At 41.8% G+C, this 20,668-nt stretch overlaps 1 protein-coding gene across 3 annotated transcripts in view; it reads left to right on the top strand.

The window, feature by feature from the left end:
- sema3b (sema domain, immunoglobulin domain (Ig), short basic domain, secreted, (semaphorin) 3B) overlaps window positions 1-20,668 on the top strand; it is a 127,524-nt gene that overhangs the window by 84,892 nt on the left and 21,964 nt on the right. For all 3 annotated transcript variants that reach the window (XM_061736605.1, XM_061736606.1, XM_061736604.1), the window contains exons 5-9: window positions 4,227-4,346; window positions 4,649-4,742; window positions 4,846-4,965; window positions 5,146-5,288; window positions 6,551-6,665. In XM_061736605.1, the coding sequence (XP_061592589.1) occupies window positions 4,227-4,346; window positions 4,649-4,742; window positions 4,846-4,965; window positions 5,146-5,288; window positions 6,551-6,665 (592 nt within the window). The remainder of the gene's footprint in view (window positions 1-4,226; window positions 4,347-4,648; window positions 4,743-4,845; window positions 4,966-5,145; window positions 5,289-6,550; window positions 6,666-20,668) is intronic.

The raw sequence follows: 20,668 nt of genomic DNA, 5'->3' as shown, positions 1-20,668 counted from the left end.
AGTATTTCAATGTAAGATAAGTCTTAAAGGAGCTGTATGTAGATGAATGAATGAGTTTTATGTTGTATATGTGTGTATGTATATATATATATATATATATATATATATATATATATATATATATATATATATATATATATATATATATATATATATATATATATATATGTGTGTGTGTGTGTACACATAAGACAAAAGCATTTAATAACATTTTAGCTGGACTTCCTATTTATATAAATATATGTACTACTTATGAATACATTTCATTGAATTCTTCATATAAATTGCTTGAATGCGACCAGGTTAGGTGTGACAGGCAAAAGGACAGAAGAGTCTAAATCTGTTAAGGCGAATCAATCAGGTTAATTATTTCTTGAAGAGACACAGGGTTGAAAGGAAAAGAAGACACCCCCAACGGAACAATAAGTCCCCCGGAGACATGATGCCAGGACCTAAAGTTCAGGCGGAGGAGAGGTCACAACCTGCTTTTCTCCCACTGTTTCAACTAATGAGTCAGCCGTGGGCCAGAGGTTGATCACCGAAGCCTTTAGCAACCCTCCACCTCACCGACACACACACACACTCAAAGAAAATGTGATTAGTGGCATAATTCAGCTTTGTCATTCTCTGCCTCAGCTTTCAGATCGGTTCAAGGTCCTTTAAGCATCCTTTGTGCACCCTCCTGTGTTCACTCTGGCTTTTGTCTCTTCAAAGAAGTGATACCCTCCTGATTTCCTCAATGTTTGATGCCTCCTGACGAGACACTAACACGCACGCACGCACGCACGCACGCACGCACGCACGCACGCACGCACGCACGCACGCACGCACACACACACACACACCCACAGAGGCTTAGATACAGTGGGACTCAGACTGAGGACTTTGAAGATGTAAAAACAAATACAGAAGTCTTGGAATGAGAGTTTTAACTAAAACCTGCTGGGAGGAGTAAAACTCCTCATAAACGCCAGGCCGGTGGATGCAGATTGCCAAAGATTTTATATCTGTGGGACTGTTGTGTCTGTGTGTTTAAGACTAAATGAGGCAAAACTCTGTTTGCGTCATTTCAAATGAAAGGGGGAAAGAAAAAGAAAAAAGAGAATAAAACCGACCGCGATTCGTGACAAACTTAATAATGTTGGAAACGTGGTTTTTGATCAATAAAATTACGTAAAGAATCACAGCTGAAAGTAGTGACAATCCTCAATCCCGAACTAGGAAAAACTGTGATGTATGAAAATTGCGAGCCAGGAGAGAGGGTTAACGCTTTCTTGGCTGACATGTCTGGTTCACAGAATCGTAATGTTTCTGAACCATAACAGTGTGTCGTCACCTCCATTTCATTTACGCCTTAACAGAAACAAATAGGGACTCACATAAAACTCACATTTGATTTTCATGCTTCTCTCCCTCTATACTCCGGTAGCTGGTGATTCAGTGAACCAGCACCTCATTCCTCATTCCTCTCACTCTGGCAGTTTTTTTTTCTCTGTAAATATTTCTGGTTTATACATGTGTATGCCCAATAGCGTAATAATGTCCTGGTGACTCTGTTCTCCCCAGTTATAAGGGGAAGAAAAACCCTGTCAATATATCATAAAGTCAATTTCCCCTCCAGATCAGGAAGATGATCGGATGGATTTAATTCAGAAATAAACCCCTTGCTACCACGAAAGATGGCCTTCAGATCAAATTTGAATAATCTGAAAATGACACAAAGGAACTTTTGCCATTTTGAGTTCACCAGCCATCCAACCGTGCCTGAGATTTACTCTCAATCAGTCTCCTGTTCAATCTGTTGTTTTATTCTCCATCAGTACTTTCTTGATTTTCCATCATTACTTGCCTCTGTTATGCTATCCAGCGTTGCCTCCGGCCACAGTCTTTCTCTAAACCAAAACCAGTACCCCTAACCAGTTTTAGTGCCATTTTAGTTGTGAGAGTAAATGTTGTAAAAGCAACTTAACTGCCACTTTTTATTCATTTTCCTCATCTAAGTTTATCGTTAGCACAACTATAAGTGTAGGTCTAAAGTGGTAAACCTGGGTTTGTTGCTCCAGTAAATGCTTATTAAAACAATATATGATCACAACACTGGATCATTAATTCATGATAGAATTGATCCACTTTTATTCCATACCAGCGCCAAACCAGACCAATCAGTGGTTCCACTGCCTTATTCTTGAACTTCATTCCCGGTTGTTTTGGCACTAAACAGATGACCTGTACTGCGTTATTTCTGTATAACGCTAAACTCTTTTTGTAATATTGGAACAAGTAAAAGAAGAAAATCCACTTTCTGGACAGTTGGTAGGGAGTCATTGTCCAGACCCGAATCGATTCCAGGAGAAATGTGTCAGACAAAAGCCAACATTGTCCTGATCAAACGATCAAAGGCATTCCCAGGATGTTGCGCTGTGCTGTGTTGTGTATTTAATGGATATCCACTGTGGACCACCATTCCAGCCTGAACAAACACTTTCAGCCATTAACTTCTTTCAACTGTCCTGGAACATAAGAACCAACCGTTTAAGCAAAAAGAAAGATAAGGAAATGAGAACAGTGTGTAGAATAAAAGGAAAGCTGAATCCATTGTAGGAGATGGGAAAACCGCACTTCCTCAAATGGCCTCTAGGGTCTGGCTCCAAATGCAATCTCCATTGATCCTCATTTAGAAATATCAAACTTTGCAGCAGAATTAAATATATATCATATTGATAGCTTGGTACAAAAAACCCAAAGAAAAAAACAAAAGAATAAATAAATGTACAAAGGTTTTTAAGGTTGAATTTGAATGCATCTCATTTGGTAAAACTACATAAAGTTATTACATTATTAATAATTATGCGATGGTTTAAGCTGTGTTGCAGTGTATGGTTTCAAATGGACAGTTGTCATTTTAACTACTTCGCACTTTTAGTGAACTTTTGTCATGAAAAACACTTAACAGAGAATAATCTTCCATAAGTTAAAGATAATGTGCCGTTAATTGTACTAAAACACTGATCTGGTTTGGCCTGACGGTCTAGAGGCACAGCTTAGCTAATAAACAACCTTTGCCGCTGGTACTAACTAGAAGAAAGCAGGCAGGATGCTCAACACCTCGTTGGCTGCTAGCGGTGGAAACACCTGGTTCTTCCTGGTTCCTCCAGAGTCCAGGCCAACCTTCTCTTCCAGGTTGGCAAATATGACAGTGAGCCAACAGTTGGCTAGCTAACTTCGCCTGGACCTCTAAAATAGCCAGCTTGTGGTGACTGTGGTGAGGTGAAGGCATTCCACCCTTTTGCTGGGCTTATATGTCCCGTTCATTTGCCCATTTTTGGATGGGCTGGGGGTTGGGCTAACCGCGGTTACCACGTTGGAGTCCCCAAAATATGTCTTCTTGAGAAAAACGATTGGTGACGTCACAGAGGGTTTGTCCAGCTCTTTTTCCACAGTTTGCGGTTGACTGTTGTGTCCACATTCTCATTACTTGATGGACCAGCCTCCTCAAAGTCTGGTGCTCTAAGATTGGACAGATAATGCACCACCTAATCTCTTGAGATACGCTACGTTTTTTCCTCCAGCAGTCATTTGAGATCAAGCTCACTGTAACCTGACTCTGATTTAGACGGATGTGTCCGTGGGTCAATAACACGATGTCCTGATTAGACAAATAGGGAGCAGAAAGAGGTCATGCTGATACTGAAAACTGCGTTACAAATGCGGAAATAGCAGAATAGAAATGTTTTTTGGGGAAAACAAGTAACTGTTGCGAAGCGTTTTTTTGAGTTAAAAACCAGGTGCTTTTTTTTTCTTTTAACTCCTCTACAGTATTGTTGGTTGCTGATAATGACAATGCATTAGATGAAAAGCAAACAATGCGAGGTCATTTCACCCAAATTTTGCTGTGTGTTGCACGGTGGCTCATGATGGCTGCAAGCGTGTGTGTGTGTGTGTGTGTGAGAAGAGACGATGGGTGTCGGATGATTGGGCTGGAGGTGGAGTTTGGGACTTGACTGTGTTGTCACAGGCCAAGAGCTATGTGAGGAATGTGCATCACTAAATCAAAAGACAGAAAGTCCAGGCTTAGCGCTGTAACAGCTGACGGTGTCCAAGTGAATTCTTATGTGACAAATGGCGTCCCGAGTTATGATCAACATCATATGTTTAAAAGGGACAGAGGAGGAAGATCAAGCTTTAAATAAAAGAACACTTTGTGTGTGTATTTGTGTCTCTTTCAGTCTGACTGCGTGAACTATGTGAAGATCGTGCACCACTATAACCGCACCCACTTATACGCCTGTGGAACTGGGGCTTTCCACCCCACCTGTGCCTTTGTGGAGGTGGGACACCGGATGGAGGTGAGGAACACACAGGACAAAAAAACAAAACAAGGACACACTTCTTTCAAGTACATAAGATAGTCAGATTGGCAAGAATGAAGTTTATATTGACAAGGAAATAACAGTTTGGACGATGCTGCATATAAGGTCATTTGTGCTGATCTCCGATTTCTCAGTAGAAAATGAATTTGTATTCCTTTATGCTCCTGAAACGTTAAATCTGTAATCTAAACTACTGAACTTTTCTGACTAAAGAAAACCTTGGATAAAATCTGGTTTGCCTCCTAAAACCTTTTCCGCCTCTCCCTGCTCTCCATCAGGACCACGTGTTCAGGATCGACCCTTCGAAAGTGGAAGATGGGAAAGGGAAGAGTCCGTATGATCCTCGACATAACGCCGCATCTGTGCTCGTCGGTAACTGAGTCCGATTCTTTTTTCTGGTTCATACTTGCCTTACGACGGGAATATCACATAGCCACACGTAACTGCTACAAACATATCACTTTGTGTCTCCTAGGTGATGAGCTGTATGCAGGCGTGGCCACAGACCTGATGGGACGGGACTTCACCATCTTCAGGAGTCTGGGGCCGCGGCCCTCCATTCGTACGGAGCAGCACGACTCACGCTGGCTCAACGGTGTGCCATTGTTTTTGTGTTTCAGGGCTTTGTCAGTCGGGGTTTTTGGGTTTGCCATGTAATCAAAGTCTAGGCTTGACAACCAGTAGGCTAATGTCACATCTCCCTAAATCAAGAATGGTCAAGTATTCACCTGATGAATAATGAGTGCTATCATTTTTGTTTGACTTCGTCAACCAGAACCAAAGTTTGTTGGTTCCTTTTGGGTCCCTGAGAGCGAAAACCCAGACGACGACAAGGTCTTTTTCTTCTTCCGGGAGACGGCGGTCGAAGCTCAGGGTTTGGGAAAGTCCACTTATTCCCGAATTGGACAGCTTTGCAGGGTGAGACGCTGCTCAATTAATTAAGTTCAGCAGTTTATTAACCCCTTCCCCCCGATGGAGCAGGTACTGGGTCCAGCAGCTGCATGCACCAGTTCATGTGTGGAAAAAGTTACTCAAGACCCTATAGCCAATATGTGAAAACTCCAAGTACGTTTTGTCAACAAAGTATTTGATTTATAACAACTTAAAAATACATATGCAACGAAGATGGCGCCCCCAACACGAGCAACACCAGCAACAAAACGCAACAGAACACAAGATCAATTTTCTCCACCCCAATGTAGTGGGTATCATATGGAACTAGAAAAGCTACACATTAGGGCTGGGCGATATGGACCAAAAGTCATATCTCGATATTTTCTAGCTAAATGGCGATACTCGATATATATCTCGATATTTTTTCTGTGCCTTAATTGGGGTTTCCCCCAAAGCATTATAGCATAGCATCTCTGTTAGCATCTCTGTTAGTATCTCTGTTAGCATCTCTGTTAGCTTCATTTTTTTCTGAGGCAAACCCTTAAAAAAACAGTTTTAATACAAAGCCTCGTGCCAAATGTCACACAGGTTCCTTTATTAACAGAGGTCAATATCAAAATGTATAAAACAAATGAAATAAAAATAAACTGCCTGCATATTTAGAATAAAAAAGCTTCTTGAATAAAATAAAACAAATATCCCTTTCCTGCATAACAATTAAATTAAAATACACTGTGCAATTAATACAATGTAGACAGTAACAGGCAGACTTTTCCACTGAGGTTGACAGTTGTGCAAATAACAAAACATTTGTGCAAATCTCAAATAAAACATTCAAGTCAATTTGTCACAAAATAAGCTATATCAAAATCATTAAAAAAAAAATGTAAAAAAAAAAATTTTTATTTTTTTTTTTAAATCGATATAAACGATATTGTCTCGTACCATATCGTGTTTGAAAATATATCGATATATATTAAAATCTCGATATATCGCCCAGCCCTACTACACATAACATAATCTTTTCTGGGCCGACCACTTCATGCCAATCTCAAAACAAACCGAAAGCCAAAATTCACATTTCACAGCCCGCGCATCATATTATCCTTATAATTGTGGAGATATTGTTGATTTAATTTGGATAGGCCTGTTCAGGCCTAGGGGTGAACAGGTTCAGCAAAACAAAGTTAAACGCAGCCAAAAAAAATGAGGTCAATACTCTTTGTGTAATAACTGGGTATATGCTAATCTATTATTAAGTGGGAAACTGTTTTGTCTTGAATCAGAATGACATGGGTGGTCAGCGAAGTCTGGTGAACAAGTGGACAACATTCCTGAAGACGCGTCTCATTTGCTCGGTACCGGGGGCCGACGGCAGCGACACATACTTCGACGAGCTGCGTAAGTTCACTTTGTACAGATTCAGTCTCACAAATATGACCAAAGTAATTACAGGCAAAGTATATTGTAACAGATGTGATGTGTTTGTTGAGGTTTAGCAAGTAAGCGCAAGTAAAGGGTATCAACTTTAGTTAACTTTAACTGTTTTTATGAAATCTTTCCATTCAGTATCACTATGTTTTTATTCCCTGTTGCCATTTCAAATATTGTCAATTTGAAATATTCTGCAGTCCATTTATCAATGCAATTATTCTTCAGAAAAAGAAAAAAAATCCAAAGAAAAAGTGGAAAAATGAACCAACTGTCCAGCGTTACTGCTTTATATTTACCCAGATACACAATACTGATACAAATGTACACAACTCGCACAATGAATCAACCAACTGTATGTTATCCTTCGTGCTGTGGGTTGAAAGTAACTCCCAGACTCCTAGGCTCATCTCTGGCACATTTTCACATGATAAAATAACAATAATGTGTTTTTATTAGAGGGCTATAAATGATGGACTGAAACCAGAGGGAATATTTAAAGATAGAGAAGACGCGACTACCCTGTAATCTCACATGGAGTCTTATGCATTTGTCTGGAGACAGTTTTCCTGAGCGTTTCCTGACGACTTAATCATGTTTGCTCCTAAATAATAAAAATGAAAAAGAAAGAAACTACACAGTTTTTTCTTCTGAATGGTGAGTCCCTGGTCCTAGCTAAACAAGTCACATATATTTAATTAAGTCCTCAGGAAAGACATAATTATGTGACTCCTGTAAGATGCCTTAAAGAGCGAAGACTAAGTCAAGTGATGTGTTTTTGTTTCTTTAGTTCCGTCAAACCAGATTCAGATTCAGTCACTAAGTTGTTTGATTAAAACGCAAACTGCTCTCTGATAGGAGTTAACGTATAAACCAAGGAAATTACAGAGGTGTAGGATATATGATGCACAAATTAAATTCAAACTATCCTTTAAGTTAAGAAGTCTGCTGTCACATTGTCAGCTAAGTAGCTATTCTCATGCAGTCAGTAGAGAAATTACATTTTTGTCTGAATTATACATTTATAATTCATTTTCTGAGAGGCAACAATCATATTTTCTATCAGTTTTATGAAAACTCAGTAGACCAATTAGAGACCTCAAAAGCTAATGAAGCTTGGTTAAAGAAGGTTAAAATTGTGAAAAACTCTGTATGACTAAAACTCCTCGACCCGTTCGTGACTTTGAGTCAGTATTCTGCTCGCTCAGCAACTCTCCGTCACTGACTGGGTCCGCCATTCATTTTATTTGCAAACAACACTTGACTTACACATGAATCTCCTTCAGCTGGTTGTCCAGATTGAACGATGTGATTCAGTGTACATGAGGGCGGTTGAAAAAGCAGCTCTCTCGACTAAACAGAAAGGTTGACTCATAGTTGCAAACTTATTTTTGCTCCTTGCAAAGATTTGGTCAAGAATGGCACATCAAAACACTCCACCCTGAGGTGGCATGCCCTTTACAGGGTGAAACTTGTAAAAGACTTGACAATCCCTAGTGCAGTCAGTGATCCCAGGAAGGAGCGATATTCCCTCCCCAGTATGTGCTTTCAGAGAGCTTTACAGCATCCTGCGGTCTAAAGAAAGAGGGGTCCCTTTCCTGTACTCTGCGGTCCACCATCAGCAACAAGTCTCTCGTCTTTGTTAGAGCCTGCATCATTCAGTCGCTACTGAATAAAGCACAGCTCTGGAAAAAAATGGCAGTTAAAAAGAACAAAATGTTATGCTCTTCGACGTCTTGTACCATTCACACAGCGCAGCGGGGCGAAGAAATGGCCCGCAGAAGCGGAACCAACTGGTTGTGTGAAAAGCCTTATTGAAACTGGTGTTACAGCTTCTCTGACACCCAACTTTACAACATACAACATGAGGTGAAGCTGAGGGGCTGTAAAGGAAGGGCATCTAGGTAATGCTCCTCCTGGGGGTTGCCTTAAACAAAGTACATGGTTTATGTAGGGTTTTTTTTTAAGTTAGCTGTGAAATTCAACTACCAATACATTTCTCAAAAACAAAAAAAGTGTTTGATTTCAGGATTATTTACATAAAAAAACATAAGTATAAAGCCCCAAAAGAAGAGTAATCTCTTTACAGTTAATGACTGATTTATGCTTCTACATCGAACCTACAGGACTGTCTCAGAAAATTAGAATATTGTGATTTTCTGTTATGCAATTACAAAAACAATTAAAGCTGCAAGCAGCGATGAACGGGCCCTCGCACTCACGGCCACCGCCCCCCATAAGCATATCAGAAATGACACCACCCACGACTTCCTATGTCAAACCATTCAAAAGTTATAGCAGAAAAAAGGGACAACCAATCAGAAGAAGGGGCGGGGCTAATTCAGGCCAATGAAGGTCAAGGACTCCATACAGAATCTGATGACACCACCCACGACTCTCTATGTCAAACCATTCCAAAGTTATAGCAGAAAATCGGGACAACCAATCAGAAGAAGGGGCGGGGCTAATTAAGGCCAACGAAGCTTAAGAATTCATTACAGAGTCCCATGACACCATCCACGACTTCTTATGTCAAACCATTAAAAAGTTATAACAGAAAAAAGGGACAACCAATCAGAAGAAGGGGCGGGGCTAATTCAGGCCAATGAAGGTCAAGGACTCCATACAGAATCTGATGACACCACCCACGACTCTCTATGTCAAACCATTCCAAAGTTATAGCAGAAAATCGGGACAACCAATCAGAAGAAGGGGCTAATTAAGGCCAACGAAGCTTAAGAATTCATTACAGAGTCCCATGACACCATCCACGACTTCTTATGTCAAACCATTAAAAAGTTATAACAGAAAAAAGGGACAACCAATCAGAAGAAGGGGCGGGGCTAATTCAGGCCAATGAAGGTCATGGACTCCATAAAGAATCTGATGACACCACCCACGACTCTCTATGTCAAACCATTCAAAAGTTATAGCAGAAAATCGGGACAACCAATCAGAAGAAGGGGCGGGGCTAATTAAGGCCAACGAAGCTCAAAGACTCCATACAGAGTCCCATGACACCACCCACAACTTCCTATGTCAAACCATTCAAAAGTTATGGCAGAGAAAAGTATTCTAGGGGGCGCTGTTGAGCCGTTAGGCCACGCCCATTAATGCAAACCATGAAATATCAAATTTATCGCCAAGTCTGTCTTGCATGCCAAATTTGGTGACTTTTGGAGAACTATCAAATATGGACCAATCAGATTTCAAAATGGCCGACTTCCTGTTCGGTTTCGGCCATGGCTCCAAGAGACTTTTCTTTAAGTTGCGCCATGATACAGGTGTGTAGCGATTTTCGTGCATGTACGTCAAACCGTATTGTAGGGCTAGAGGCACAAAGTTTTCCGGGGGGCGCTGTTGAGCCATTTTGCCACGCCCATTAATGCAAACCATGAAATATCAAATTTATCGCCAGGCCTGGCTTGCGTGCCAATTTTGGTGCCTTTTGGGGAACTATCAAATATGGACCAATCAGATGAAGGGGGGGCGTGCTTTTTGGCGTCTAGCGTCGCCACGGTAACACTTTTGAAAGAGAAAAGTAATGCGTGTAGTCGCAGGATGGAGACGCACATTTTGATGTATAACACATCTGGGTTCACGATACGGTTCGGGCCGTATTAATTCTCGAAGGAATTGCATATATTGCTCCAAAATTACGTGATTAATTCAGAATGTTCAAAATGGCCGACTTCCTGTACGGTTTCGGCCATGGCGCCAAGAGACTTTTCTTTAAGTTGCGACATGATACAGGTGTGTACCGATTTTCGTTCATGTACGTCACACCGTATTCTGGGGCTTGAGGCGCAAAGTTTTTTCGGTCTGAACCAACCAGATGAAGGGTGGGCGCGCTTTTTGGCGTCTAGCGTCGCCACGGTAACGCTTTTGAAAGAGAAAAGTAATGCGTGTTGTCGCAGGATGAAGACGCACATTTTGATGTATAACACACTTGGGGGCACGTTATGGTTCGGGCCGTATTAACTGCCGAAGGAATGGCATAAATTGCGCCAAAGTGACACGATTAATTCAAAATGGCCGACTTCCTGTTCGGTTTCTCGACATGACGCCCAGAGACTTTTCTTTAAGTTGTCCCATGATACAGGTGTGTACCGATTTTCGTGCATGTACAACAAACCGCATTGTGGGGCTTGAGGCACAAAGTTTTCAAGGGGGCGCTGTTGAGCCATTTTGCCACGCCCATTAATGCAAACCCTTAAATGTAAAATTTTTCGCCAGGCCTGACTTGCATGCAAAATTTGGTGACTTTTTGGGGACGTTTAGGGGGGCAAAAAGGCCTTCCTTTTGTCAGAACAATAAGAAGAAGAAGAAGAACTAGAAAATTTCTGGAAATTTTGATATGGGCATGCCCTACTGCCCATTCGTCCCCTCTCGCCGCTTTGGTTTAGGGCTGTAGTGGTTGTGTTCGGGGCGGTTCTATGTCAGTTTGAGGTGTTTACGGTTGTATTGCATTCATTCCTGTGCTCCCAATAGCTATTAATGGGGCGCGCTTTTTGCCGTCTAGCGTCCCCACTGTAACGCTTTTGACTGAGAAAAGTAATGCCCATCGAGGCACGATGGAGAAGCATCTAACGGTGTATGCCGTGCATGGGTGCACGTTCCGGTTCAGACTACGTTAACGGATAGGGTTTTTTTCCACCATGGTAAAAAAAAACCCATCCGAATGAATGGGGCCATTTGGCATGGATTTTACATTAAAGCTTCCTTAAATCACAGCTTCATGAAATTTGAATATGTTGAAGATCACAGCTTGCCGAGTCGGGGAACATTTGTATCATGTCTCTACGATAATCTGTTGCCTAGCAACAAGCATCCAAAGTCAAACGGAAATAAAAAAAAAAAAGAAAGGTCAATATCGCAAAAACTTTAAAAGTTGACATAATGAGGTTCTAGGGTCCGTTAGTGCCAATCAGGCCGAGTGTTTGAAAGTTTGAACGATGTCTCTACGATAAAGTCCGGCCGAGCAATAAGCGTCTGAATTTTCGCCTTTTTTTTTTGCTTTTTGGCATCTAGCGTTGCCACGGTAACACTTTTGACTGAGAAAAGTAATGCCCATTGAGGCACGATGGAGACGCATCCAACGATATATGCCATGCATGGGTGCACATTGCGGTCCGAGCAGCATTAACAGATTGTTTATTCACATGCTCCCCCATCCAAATGCATGGGTTTTTTTTGCCATGGTAACAAGCCCCATAGGATAGAATGGGACAATTTAGCTTCAATATCTCAAAAGCTGTAAACGACAGCGTAATGAGACCTCAGTATGTTGTAGTCCACATCAAGCTGAGTCTTTTAACGTTGGAACCAAGTCTCTACGATACTGCGTTGCCGCGCAACAAGCATCCGAAGTTCCGTTAGCATCAAAATGAAAAGAGTGAAATATCTCAAAAACCGTAATAGCTAGCATGACGAAACTAAAATATGTTGCAGTACAAAGCGTCCCGGGTTGGTCAATGTTGTAATGATGTCTGTACGATAAACCGTTGCCTAGCAACAAGCGTCCAAAATAAAAGTGATTTTTTTTTTAAATTGAAAGTTAAATATCGCAAAAACCGTAATAACTAGCATGATGAAGTTGTATGGTCCTTTAAAGACTATCGGGCCGAGTGTTTGAAAGTTTGAACGATGTCTCTACGATAAAGTTCGGCCGAGCAATAAGCGCGAGAATTTTCGCCTTTTTTTTTGCTTTTTGGCAACTAGCGTTGCCACGGTAACCCCTATTACTGAGAAAAGTAATACCCATCGAATCACGATGGAGACGCATCCAACGATGTATGCCATGTATGGGTGCACGTTGCGGTTCGGGCCGTATTAACGGACGAAAAAAAGTGCGGAATAATAAGAATAATAACTAGAAAATTTCTGGAAATTTTGATATGGGCATGCCCTACTGCCCATTCGTCCCCTCTTGCTGCTTTGGTTTGGGGCTGTAGTGGTTGTGTTCGGGGTGGTTCTATGTCAGTTTGAGGTGTTTTTACGCTTGTATTTCATTCATTCCTGTGCTCCCAATAGTTATTAATGGGGCGCGCTTTTTGGCATCTAGCGTTGCCACGGTAACGCTTTTGACTGAGAAAAGTAATGCCCATCGAGGCAAGATGGAGACGCATCTAACGATGTATGCCGTGCATGGGTGCACGTTCCGGTTCAGGCTACGTTAACGGATAGGTTTTTTTTTTCACCATGGTACAAAACCCCATCCGAATGAATGGGGCCATTTGGCCTGGATTTTGACATAAAATTTCCTTAATTCCCAGCTTCATGAAATTTGAGTATGTTGAATTCCACAGCGTGCCGAGTCAGGGGACATTTGTACGATGTCTCTACGATAACCTGTTGCCTAGCAACAAGCGTCCAAATTCAAACAGAAATAAAAAAAAAAAATGAAAGGTCAATATCGCGAAAACTGTAGTAATTAGCATAATGAGGTTGTAGGGGCCGTTACTGCCAATCGGGCCGAGTGTTTGAAAGTTTCAACCATGTCTCTACGATAAAGTTCGGCCGAGCAATAAGCGTCCGAATTTTCGCCTTTTTTTTTGCTTTTTGGCATCTAGCGTTGCCACGGTAACACTTTTTACTGAGAAAAGTAATGCCCATCGAGGAACCATGGAGACGCATCCAACGATGTATGCCATGTATGGGTGCATGTTCCGGTTCAGGCTATGTTAACGGATAGGTTTATTTTTCACCATGGTAAAAAACTCCATCCGAATGAATGGGGCCATGTGGCCTGGATTTTGACATAAAATTTCCTTAAATCCCAGCTTCATGAAATTTGAGTATGTTGAAGTCCACAGCGTGCCGAGTCGGGAAACATTTGTACCATGTCTCTACGATAACCTGTTGCCTAGCAACAAGCGTCCAAAGTCAAATGGAAAAAAAAAAAAAAAAGAAAGGTCAATATCACAAAAACTGTAATACTTGGCATAATGAGCTTGTACGTACCTTTAGGGACAATCAGGCCGAGTGTTTGAAAGTTTGAACGATGTCTCTACGACAAAGTTCGGCCGAGCAATAAGCGTGGGAATTTTCGCCTTTTTTTTTGCTTTTTGGCAACTAGCGTTGCCCCGGTAACCCCTATTACGGAGAAAAGTAATGCCCATCGAGGCATGATGGAGACGCATCCAACGATGTATGCCATGCATGGGTGCACATTCCGGTTCGGGCCGCATTAACGGACGAAAAAAAGTGCGGAATAAGAATAATAATAAAAAGAAAAGGGAAACCTTTTCTAGATACTAATACATCGCCTTCATTTTCATGTTTTTCCTCGTTTTTCCGGCCGTGTTTTAGTTTTTGGGGATTTTTTTTTTCCACATCAGAGCGGGGTCATGCTGTACACCCGCTGGTGCGCAGTGGGACTTTTGCGACTTTAGCTTGTTAGCAAAATGCTAGCAACATTGCCCTTTGGGCCATTCTGGACGATTGCAATATGGTCATGCCATTACTTGGCATGCCCATAATAAAAAAAGGGAAACCTTTCTAGATACTAATTTAACGCCTTCATTTTTCAGGTTTTCTCGGCCGTGTTTCATTTTTTGGGGATTTTTTTTTTCCACAACAGAGCGGGGTCATGCTTTACACCCGCTGGTGCGCAGTGGGACCTTTGCGACTTTAGCATGTTAGCGAAACGCTAGCAACATTGCCTTTTGGGCCATTCTGGACGATTGCAATATGGTCATGCCACTACTTGGCATGCCCATAACTAGAAAATTTCTGGAAATTTTGATATGGGCATGCCCTACCGCCCATTCGTCCCCTCTCGCTGCTTTGGTTTGGGGCTGTAGTGGTTGTTTTCGGGGTGGTTCTATGTCAGTTTGAGGTGTTTTTACGCTTGTATTTCATTCATTCCTGTGCTCCCAATAGTTATTAATGGGGCGCGCTTTTTGGCATCTAGCGTTGCCACGGTAACGCTTTTGACTGAGAATAGTAATGCCCATCGAGGCAAGATGGAGACGCATGTAACGATGTATGCCATGCATGAGTGCACGTTCTGGTTCAGGCTACGTTAACGGATAGGTTTTTTTTTCAACATGGTACAAAACCCCATCCGAATGAATGGGGCCATTTGGCCTGGATTTTGACATAAAATTTCCTTAAATCCCAGCTTCATGAGATTTGAGTATGTTGAAGTCCACAGCGTGCCGAGTCAGGGGACATTTGTACGATGTCTCTACGATAATCTGTTGCCTAGCAACAAGCGTCCAAAGTTAAATGGAAATAAAAAAGAAAAATGAAAGGTCAATATCGCAAAAATTTTAATAATTGGCATAATGAGCTTGTAGGGTCCGTTAGTGCCAATCGGGCCGAGTGTTTGAAAGTTTGAACGATGTCTCTACGATAAAGTTCGACCGAGCAATAAGCGTCTGAATTTTCGCCTTTTTTTTTGCTTATTGGCGTCTAGCGTTGCCACGGTAACACTTTTGACTGAGAAAAGTAATGCTCATCGAGGCACGATGGAGACGCATCCAACGATGTATGCCATGCATGGGTGCACGTTCCGGTTCAGCCTACATTAACGGATAGGTCTTTTTTTCACGATGGTAAAAAAACCCATCCGAATGAATGGGGCCATTTGGCCTGGATTTTGACAAAATATTTCCTTAAATCACAGTTTCATGAAATTGGAATATGTTGAACTGCACAGCGTGCCGAGTCGGGGAACATTAGTATGATGTCTCTACGATAACCTGTTGCCTAGCAACAAGCGTCCAAAGTTAAACAGAAATAAAAAAAAACCTGAAAGGTAAATATCGCAAAAACTGTAATACTTGGCATAATGAGGTTGTACGTACTATTAGGGACAATCGGGCCGAGTGTTTCAAAGTTTGAACGATGTCTCTACGATAAAGTTCGGCCGAGCAATAAGCGCGGGAATTTTCGCCTTTTTTTTTGCTTTTTGGCAACTAGCGTTGCCACGGTAACCCCTATTACTGAGAAAAGTAATACCCATCGAATCACGATGGAGACGCATCCAACGATGTATGCCATGCATGGGTGCACGTTGCGGTTCGGGCCGTATTAACGGACGAAAAAAAGTGCGGAATAATAAGAATAATAATAAAAAAAGGGAAACCTTTCTAGATACTAATTTAACGCCTTCATTTTTCAGGTTTTCTCGGCCGTGTTTCATTTTTTGGGGATTTTCTTTTTCCACAACAGAGCGGGGTCATGCTTTACACCCGCTGGTGCGCAGTGGGACCTTTGCGACTTTAGCATGTTAGCGAAACGCTAGCAACATTGCCTTTTGGGCCATTCTGGACGATTGCAATATGGTCATGCCACTACTTGGCATGCCCATAACTAGAAAATTTCTGGAAATTTTGATATGGGCATGCCCTACCGCCCATTCGACCCCTCTTGCTGCTTTGGTTTGGGGCTGTAGTGGTTGTGTTTGGGGTGGTTCTATGTCAATTTGAGGTGTTTACGGTTGTATTGCATTCATTCCTGTGCTCCCAATAGTTAAAAATGGGGCGCGCTTTTCGGCGTCTAGCGCCCCCCACGGTGACACTTTTGACTGAAAAAAGTAATGCCCATCGAGGCAACATGGAGACGCATCTAACGATGTATGCCATGCATGGGTGCACGTTGCGGTTCAGGCTACATGATAGACAATGACAATGGATAGGTTTTTTTTTCACCGTGGTAAAAAATCCCATCCGAATGAATGGGGCCATTTGGCATGGATTTTGACATAAAATTTCCTTAAATCCCAGCTTCATGAAATTTGAATATGTTGAAGTCCACAGCGTGCCGAGTCGGGGAACATTTGTACGATGTCTCTACGATAATCTGTCGCCTAGCAACAAGCGTCCAAAGTCAAATGGAAATTTAAAAAAAAAATGAAAGGTCAATATCGCAAAAATTTGAATAATTGGCATAATGAGCTTGTAAGGCACGTTAGTGCCAATCGGGCCGAGAGTTTGAAAGTTTGAACGATGTCTCTACGATAAAGTTCGACCGAGCAATAAGCGTCTGAATTTTTGCCTTTTTTTTTGCTTTATGGCATCTAGCGTTGCCACGGTAACACTTTTGACTGAGAAAAGTAATGCCCATCGAGGCACGATGGAGACGCATCCAACGATATATGCCATGCATGGGTGCACATTCCGGTTCGGGCAGCATTAACAGATTGTTTATTCACATGGTCCCCTATACAAATGCATTGGTTTTTGTTGCCATGGTAACAAGCCCCATAGGATAGAATGGGACAATTTGGCTTTAATATCTCAAAAGCTGTAAACGACAGCGTAATGAGACCTCAGTATGTTGTAGTCCACATGAAGCTGAGTCTTTTAACGTTGGAACCAAGTCTCTGCGATACCGCGTTGCCGCGCAACAAGCATCCGAAGTTCCGTTAGCATCAAAATGAACAATGTGGAATATCTCAAAAACCGTAATAGCAAGCATGACGAGACTAAAATATGTTGCAGTACAAAGCGTCCCGGGTTGGTCAATGTTGTAATGATGTCTGTACGATAAACCGTTGCCTAGCAACAAGCGTCCAAAATAAAAGTGATTTTTTTTTTAAATTGAAAGTTAAATATCGCAAAAACCGTAATAACTAGCATGATGAAGTTGTATGGTCCTTTAAAGACTATCGGGCCGAGTGTTTTAAAGTTTGAACGATGTCTCTACGATAAAGTTCGGCTGAGTAATAAGCGCGGGAATTTTCGCCTTTTTTTTTGCTTTTTGGCAACTAGCGTTGCCACGGTAACCCCTATTACGGAGAAAAGTAATGCCCATCGAGGCAAGATGGAGACGCATCCAAGGATGTATGTCATGCATGGGTGCACGTTGCGGTTCGGGCCGCATTAACGGACGAAAAAAAGTGCGGAATAAGAATAATAATAATAATAATAACTAGACCAAAATTCCCGGGAAATTTTGAAGTGCCACGGACTACTGCCGGATGATCGCGGGATGCACCCATGAGGGTCAGGGACTCGATACTTTGTCATTTGACACCACCCATGTCTCTGTATGTCAAACCATTCAAAAGATATTGGACTTTAACGTATCAGCCAATCAGAAGAAGGGGCGTGGCTAATTTGCACCAATGAGGGTCAGGGACTCGATACTTAGTCATTTGACACCACCCATGTCTCTGTATGTCAAACCATTCAAAAGATATTGGACTTTAACGTATCAGCCAATCAGAAGAAGGGGCGTGGCTAATTTGCACCAATGAGGGTCAGGGACTCGATACTTAGTCATTTGACACCACCCATGTCTCTGTATGTTAAACCATTCAAAAGATATTGGACTATAACGTATCGGCCAATCAGAAGAAGGGGCGTGGCTAATTTGCACCAATGAGGGTCAGGGACTCGATACTTAGTCATTTGACACCACCCATGTCTCTGTATGTCAAACCATTCAAAAGATATTGGACTTTAACGTATCGGCCAATCAGAAGAAGGGGCGGGGCTAATTTGCACCAATGAGGGTCAGGGACTCGATACTTAGTCATTTGACACCACCCATGTCTCTGTATGTCAAACCATTCAAAAGATATTGGACTATAACGTATCGGCCAATCAGAAGAAGGGGCGTGGCTAATTTGCACCAATGAGGGTCAGGGACTCGATACTTAGTCATTTGACACCACCCATGTCTCTGTATGTCAAACCATTCAAAAGATATTGGACTATAACGTATCGGCCAATCAGAAGAAGGGGCGTGGCTAATTTGCACCAATGAGGGTCAGGGACTCGATACTTAGTCATTTGACACCACCCATGTCTCTGTATGTCAAACCATTCAAAAGATATTGGACTTTAACGTATCAGCCAATCAGAAGAAGGGGCGGGGCTAATTTGCACCAATGAGGGTCAGGGGCTCGATACTTAGTCATTTGACACCACCCATTACTCTGTATGTCAAACCATTCAAAAGATATTGGACTATAACGTATCGGCCAATCAGAAGAAGGGGCGGGGCTAATATGTATATATAATATACAAATGTAAATATTTATATGTATAATAATAATAATATACATATATATCCCATGAACCTGTCCCCAGCAGGACTGGGGATCATGTAAGGTCAAAAGGTCAGGGTTCAGATTCCTCCATTATCCAAGGTAAAGTATTATGAAGTCTGCATTGAGTGGGTCATGTGACTAGTTCTGGGTCACATGACCCGGAAGTATGGTAGTGTATATTGTATTGGAATGACTCAGCTAGTTCTTCGGATTTGACAAGCCTCAAATAACTTCACCTTGTAATCAAACTGTAGCTCCTAGCAGAAAAACAAAGACATCGTGAGAGAGACAGAACCCGGAAGATTCTGACAATCTTAATTTTATTCAGATATTCCTTAAAATGTGTTAGTAACGGCAATTCGAAAACAAAAATGAGATTTTTTTGAAGAATCTTTTTTTTAACATTGCAGTGAATGGAGAGAGAAACAGGAATTGGCATGGCTCTTAGTCTCCCCGTTTAAATTTTGTGCACACCACGCCTGTCAAAGTCACATTTTAAGAATACCAAAATGTATGTCTACATTCTGACCAAAAATTATCTGTCCAGCTTTTACGGTTCGGCCGTGAGGTCGAGTTACAAATAAAAATTATGGTCATTTTTTCAGGGTTCTGCTCACTCTGATCAATTAAAACCTCCACTCTAGATTTGAAAAAGGGGGTTTTTTAGTCCTCGCTTGAAGGCTCATATCTTGAAAAGTGTACATTTTAGGAAAAAACAGTCCGGGGTTTAGAGAGAGAAGAGAAGTTTTCCTCCGTTTTGAAGTTTGAATGACGTTTCTACGTGCAAGTATGAGAAAGATAGGTGACTCAGAAAAAAGGTGATTTTTTTTTTTTTTTAACCTTCACCGGACATTTCACACCCACAGTGTGAAATGCTGCCCCATACAAATACATGGGAAAATCTTCCCCATTAGTTTGGAAATTTGGAAATGTTTTTGCACTTCGTGCAAAAACTATTCGTGCCATCGTTCTGAAAATCCACAGGACTGTAGTTAAATTCAGGGCCTACAACTTTCTAAATCGGTTCATAATTTTTCGAGTAACGGTGTGCGAGTGTTGAGGCCCCAAAGTTCACGCAATGCGTTCACGATGGGGCAAAAAGCGCACGTTTGTGCACGTTGCGCAAAAATGTGCACGCCAATCGCTAATAAAAGTCATTCCCATGAAGTCCCGATTAAGTCGCACGTTTCTACGTTTTTACTTTTTGAGTTTTCTCAAAGCTGCGCAACTAGTTACGCGCCGAAGTTTATACGGAAGAATATGGAATAAATAATAATAATAAACTAGACCAAAATTCCCGGGAAATTTTGAAGTGCCACGGACTACTGCCGGATGATCGCGGGATGCACCCATGAAGGTCAAGGACTTGATACTTAGTCATTTGACACCACCCATGTCTCTGTATGTCAAACCATTCAAAAGATATTGGACTTTAACGTATCAGCCAATCAGAAGAAGGGGCGTGGCTAATTTGCACCAATGAGGGTCAGGGACTCGATACTTGGTCATTTGACACCACCCATGTCTCTGTATGTCAAACCATTCAAAAGATATTGGACTATAACGTATCGGCCAATCAGAAGAAGGGGCGTGGCTAATTTGCACCAATGAGGGTCAGGGACTCCATACTTAGTCATTTGACACCACCCATGTCTCTGTATGTCAAACCATTCAAAAGATATTGGACTTTAACGTATCGGCCAATCAGAAGAAGGGGCGTGGCTAATTTGCACCAATGAGGGTCGGGGACTCGATACTTAGTCATTTGACACCACCCATGTCTCTGTATGTCAAACCATTCAAAAGATATTGGACTATAACGTATCGGCCAATCACAAGAAGGGGCGTGGCTAATTTGCACCAATGAGGGTCAGGGACTCCATACTTAGTCATTTGACACCACCCATGTCTCTGTATGTCAAACCATTCAAAAGATATTGGACTTTAACGTATCGGCCAATCAGAA

Source organism: Cololabis saira, chromosome 12 (genome assembly GCF_033807715.1).
Source record: "Cololabis saira isolate AMF1-May2022 chromosome 12, fColSai1.1, whole genome shotgun sequence".
In the NCBI taxonomy this organism is placed as follows: Eukaryota; Metazoa; Chordata; class Actinopteri; order Beloniformes; family Belonidae; genus Cololabis; species Cololabis saira.
Note: the sequence above shows the minus strand (reverse complement) of the source record. Positions and strands in the feature narration are given on the sequence as shown.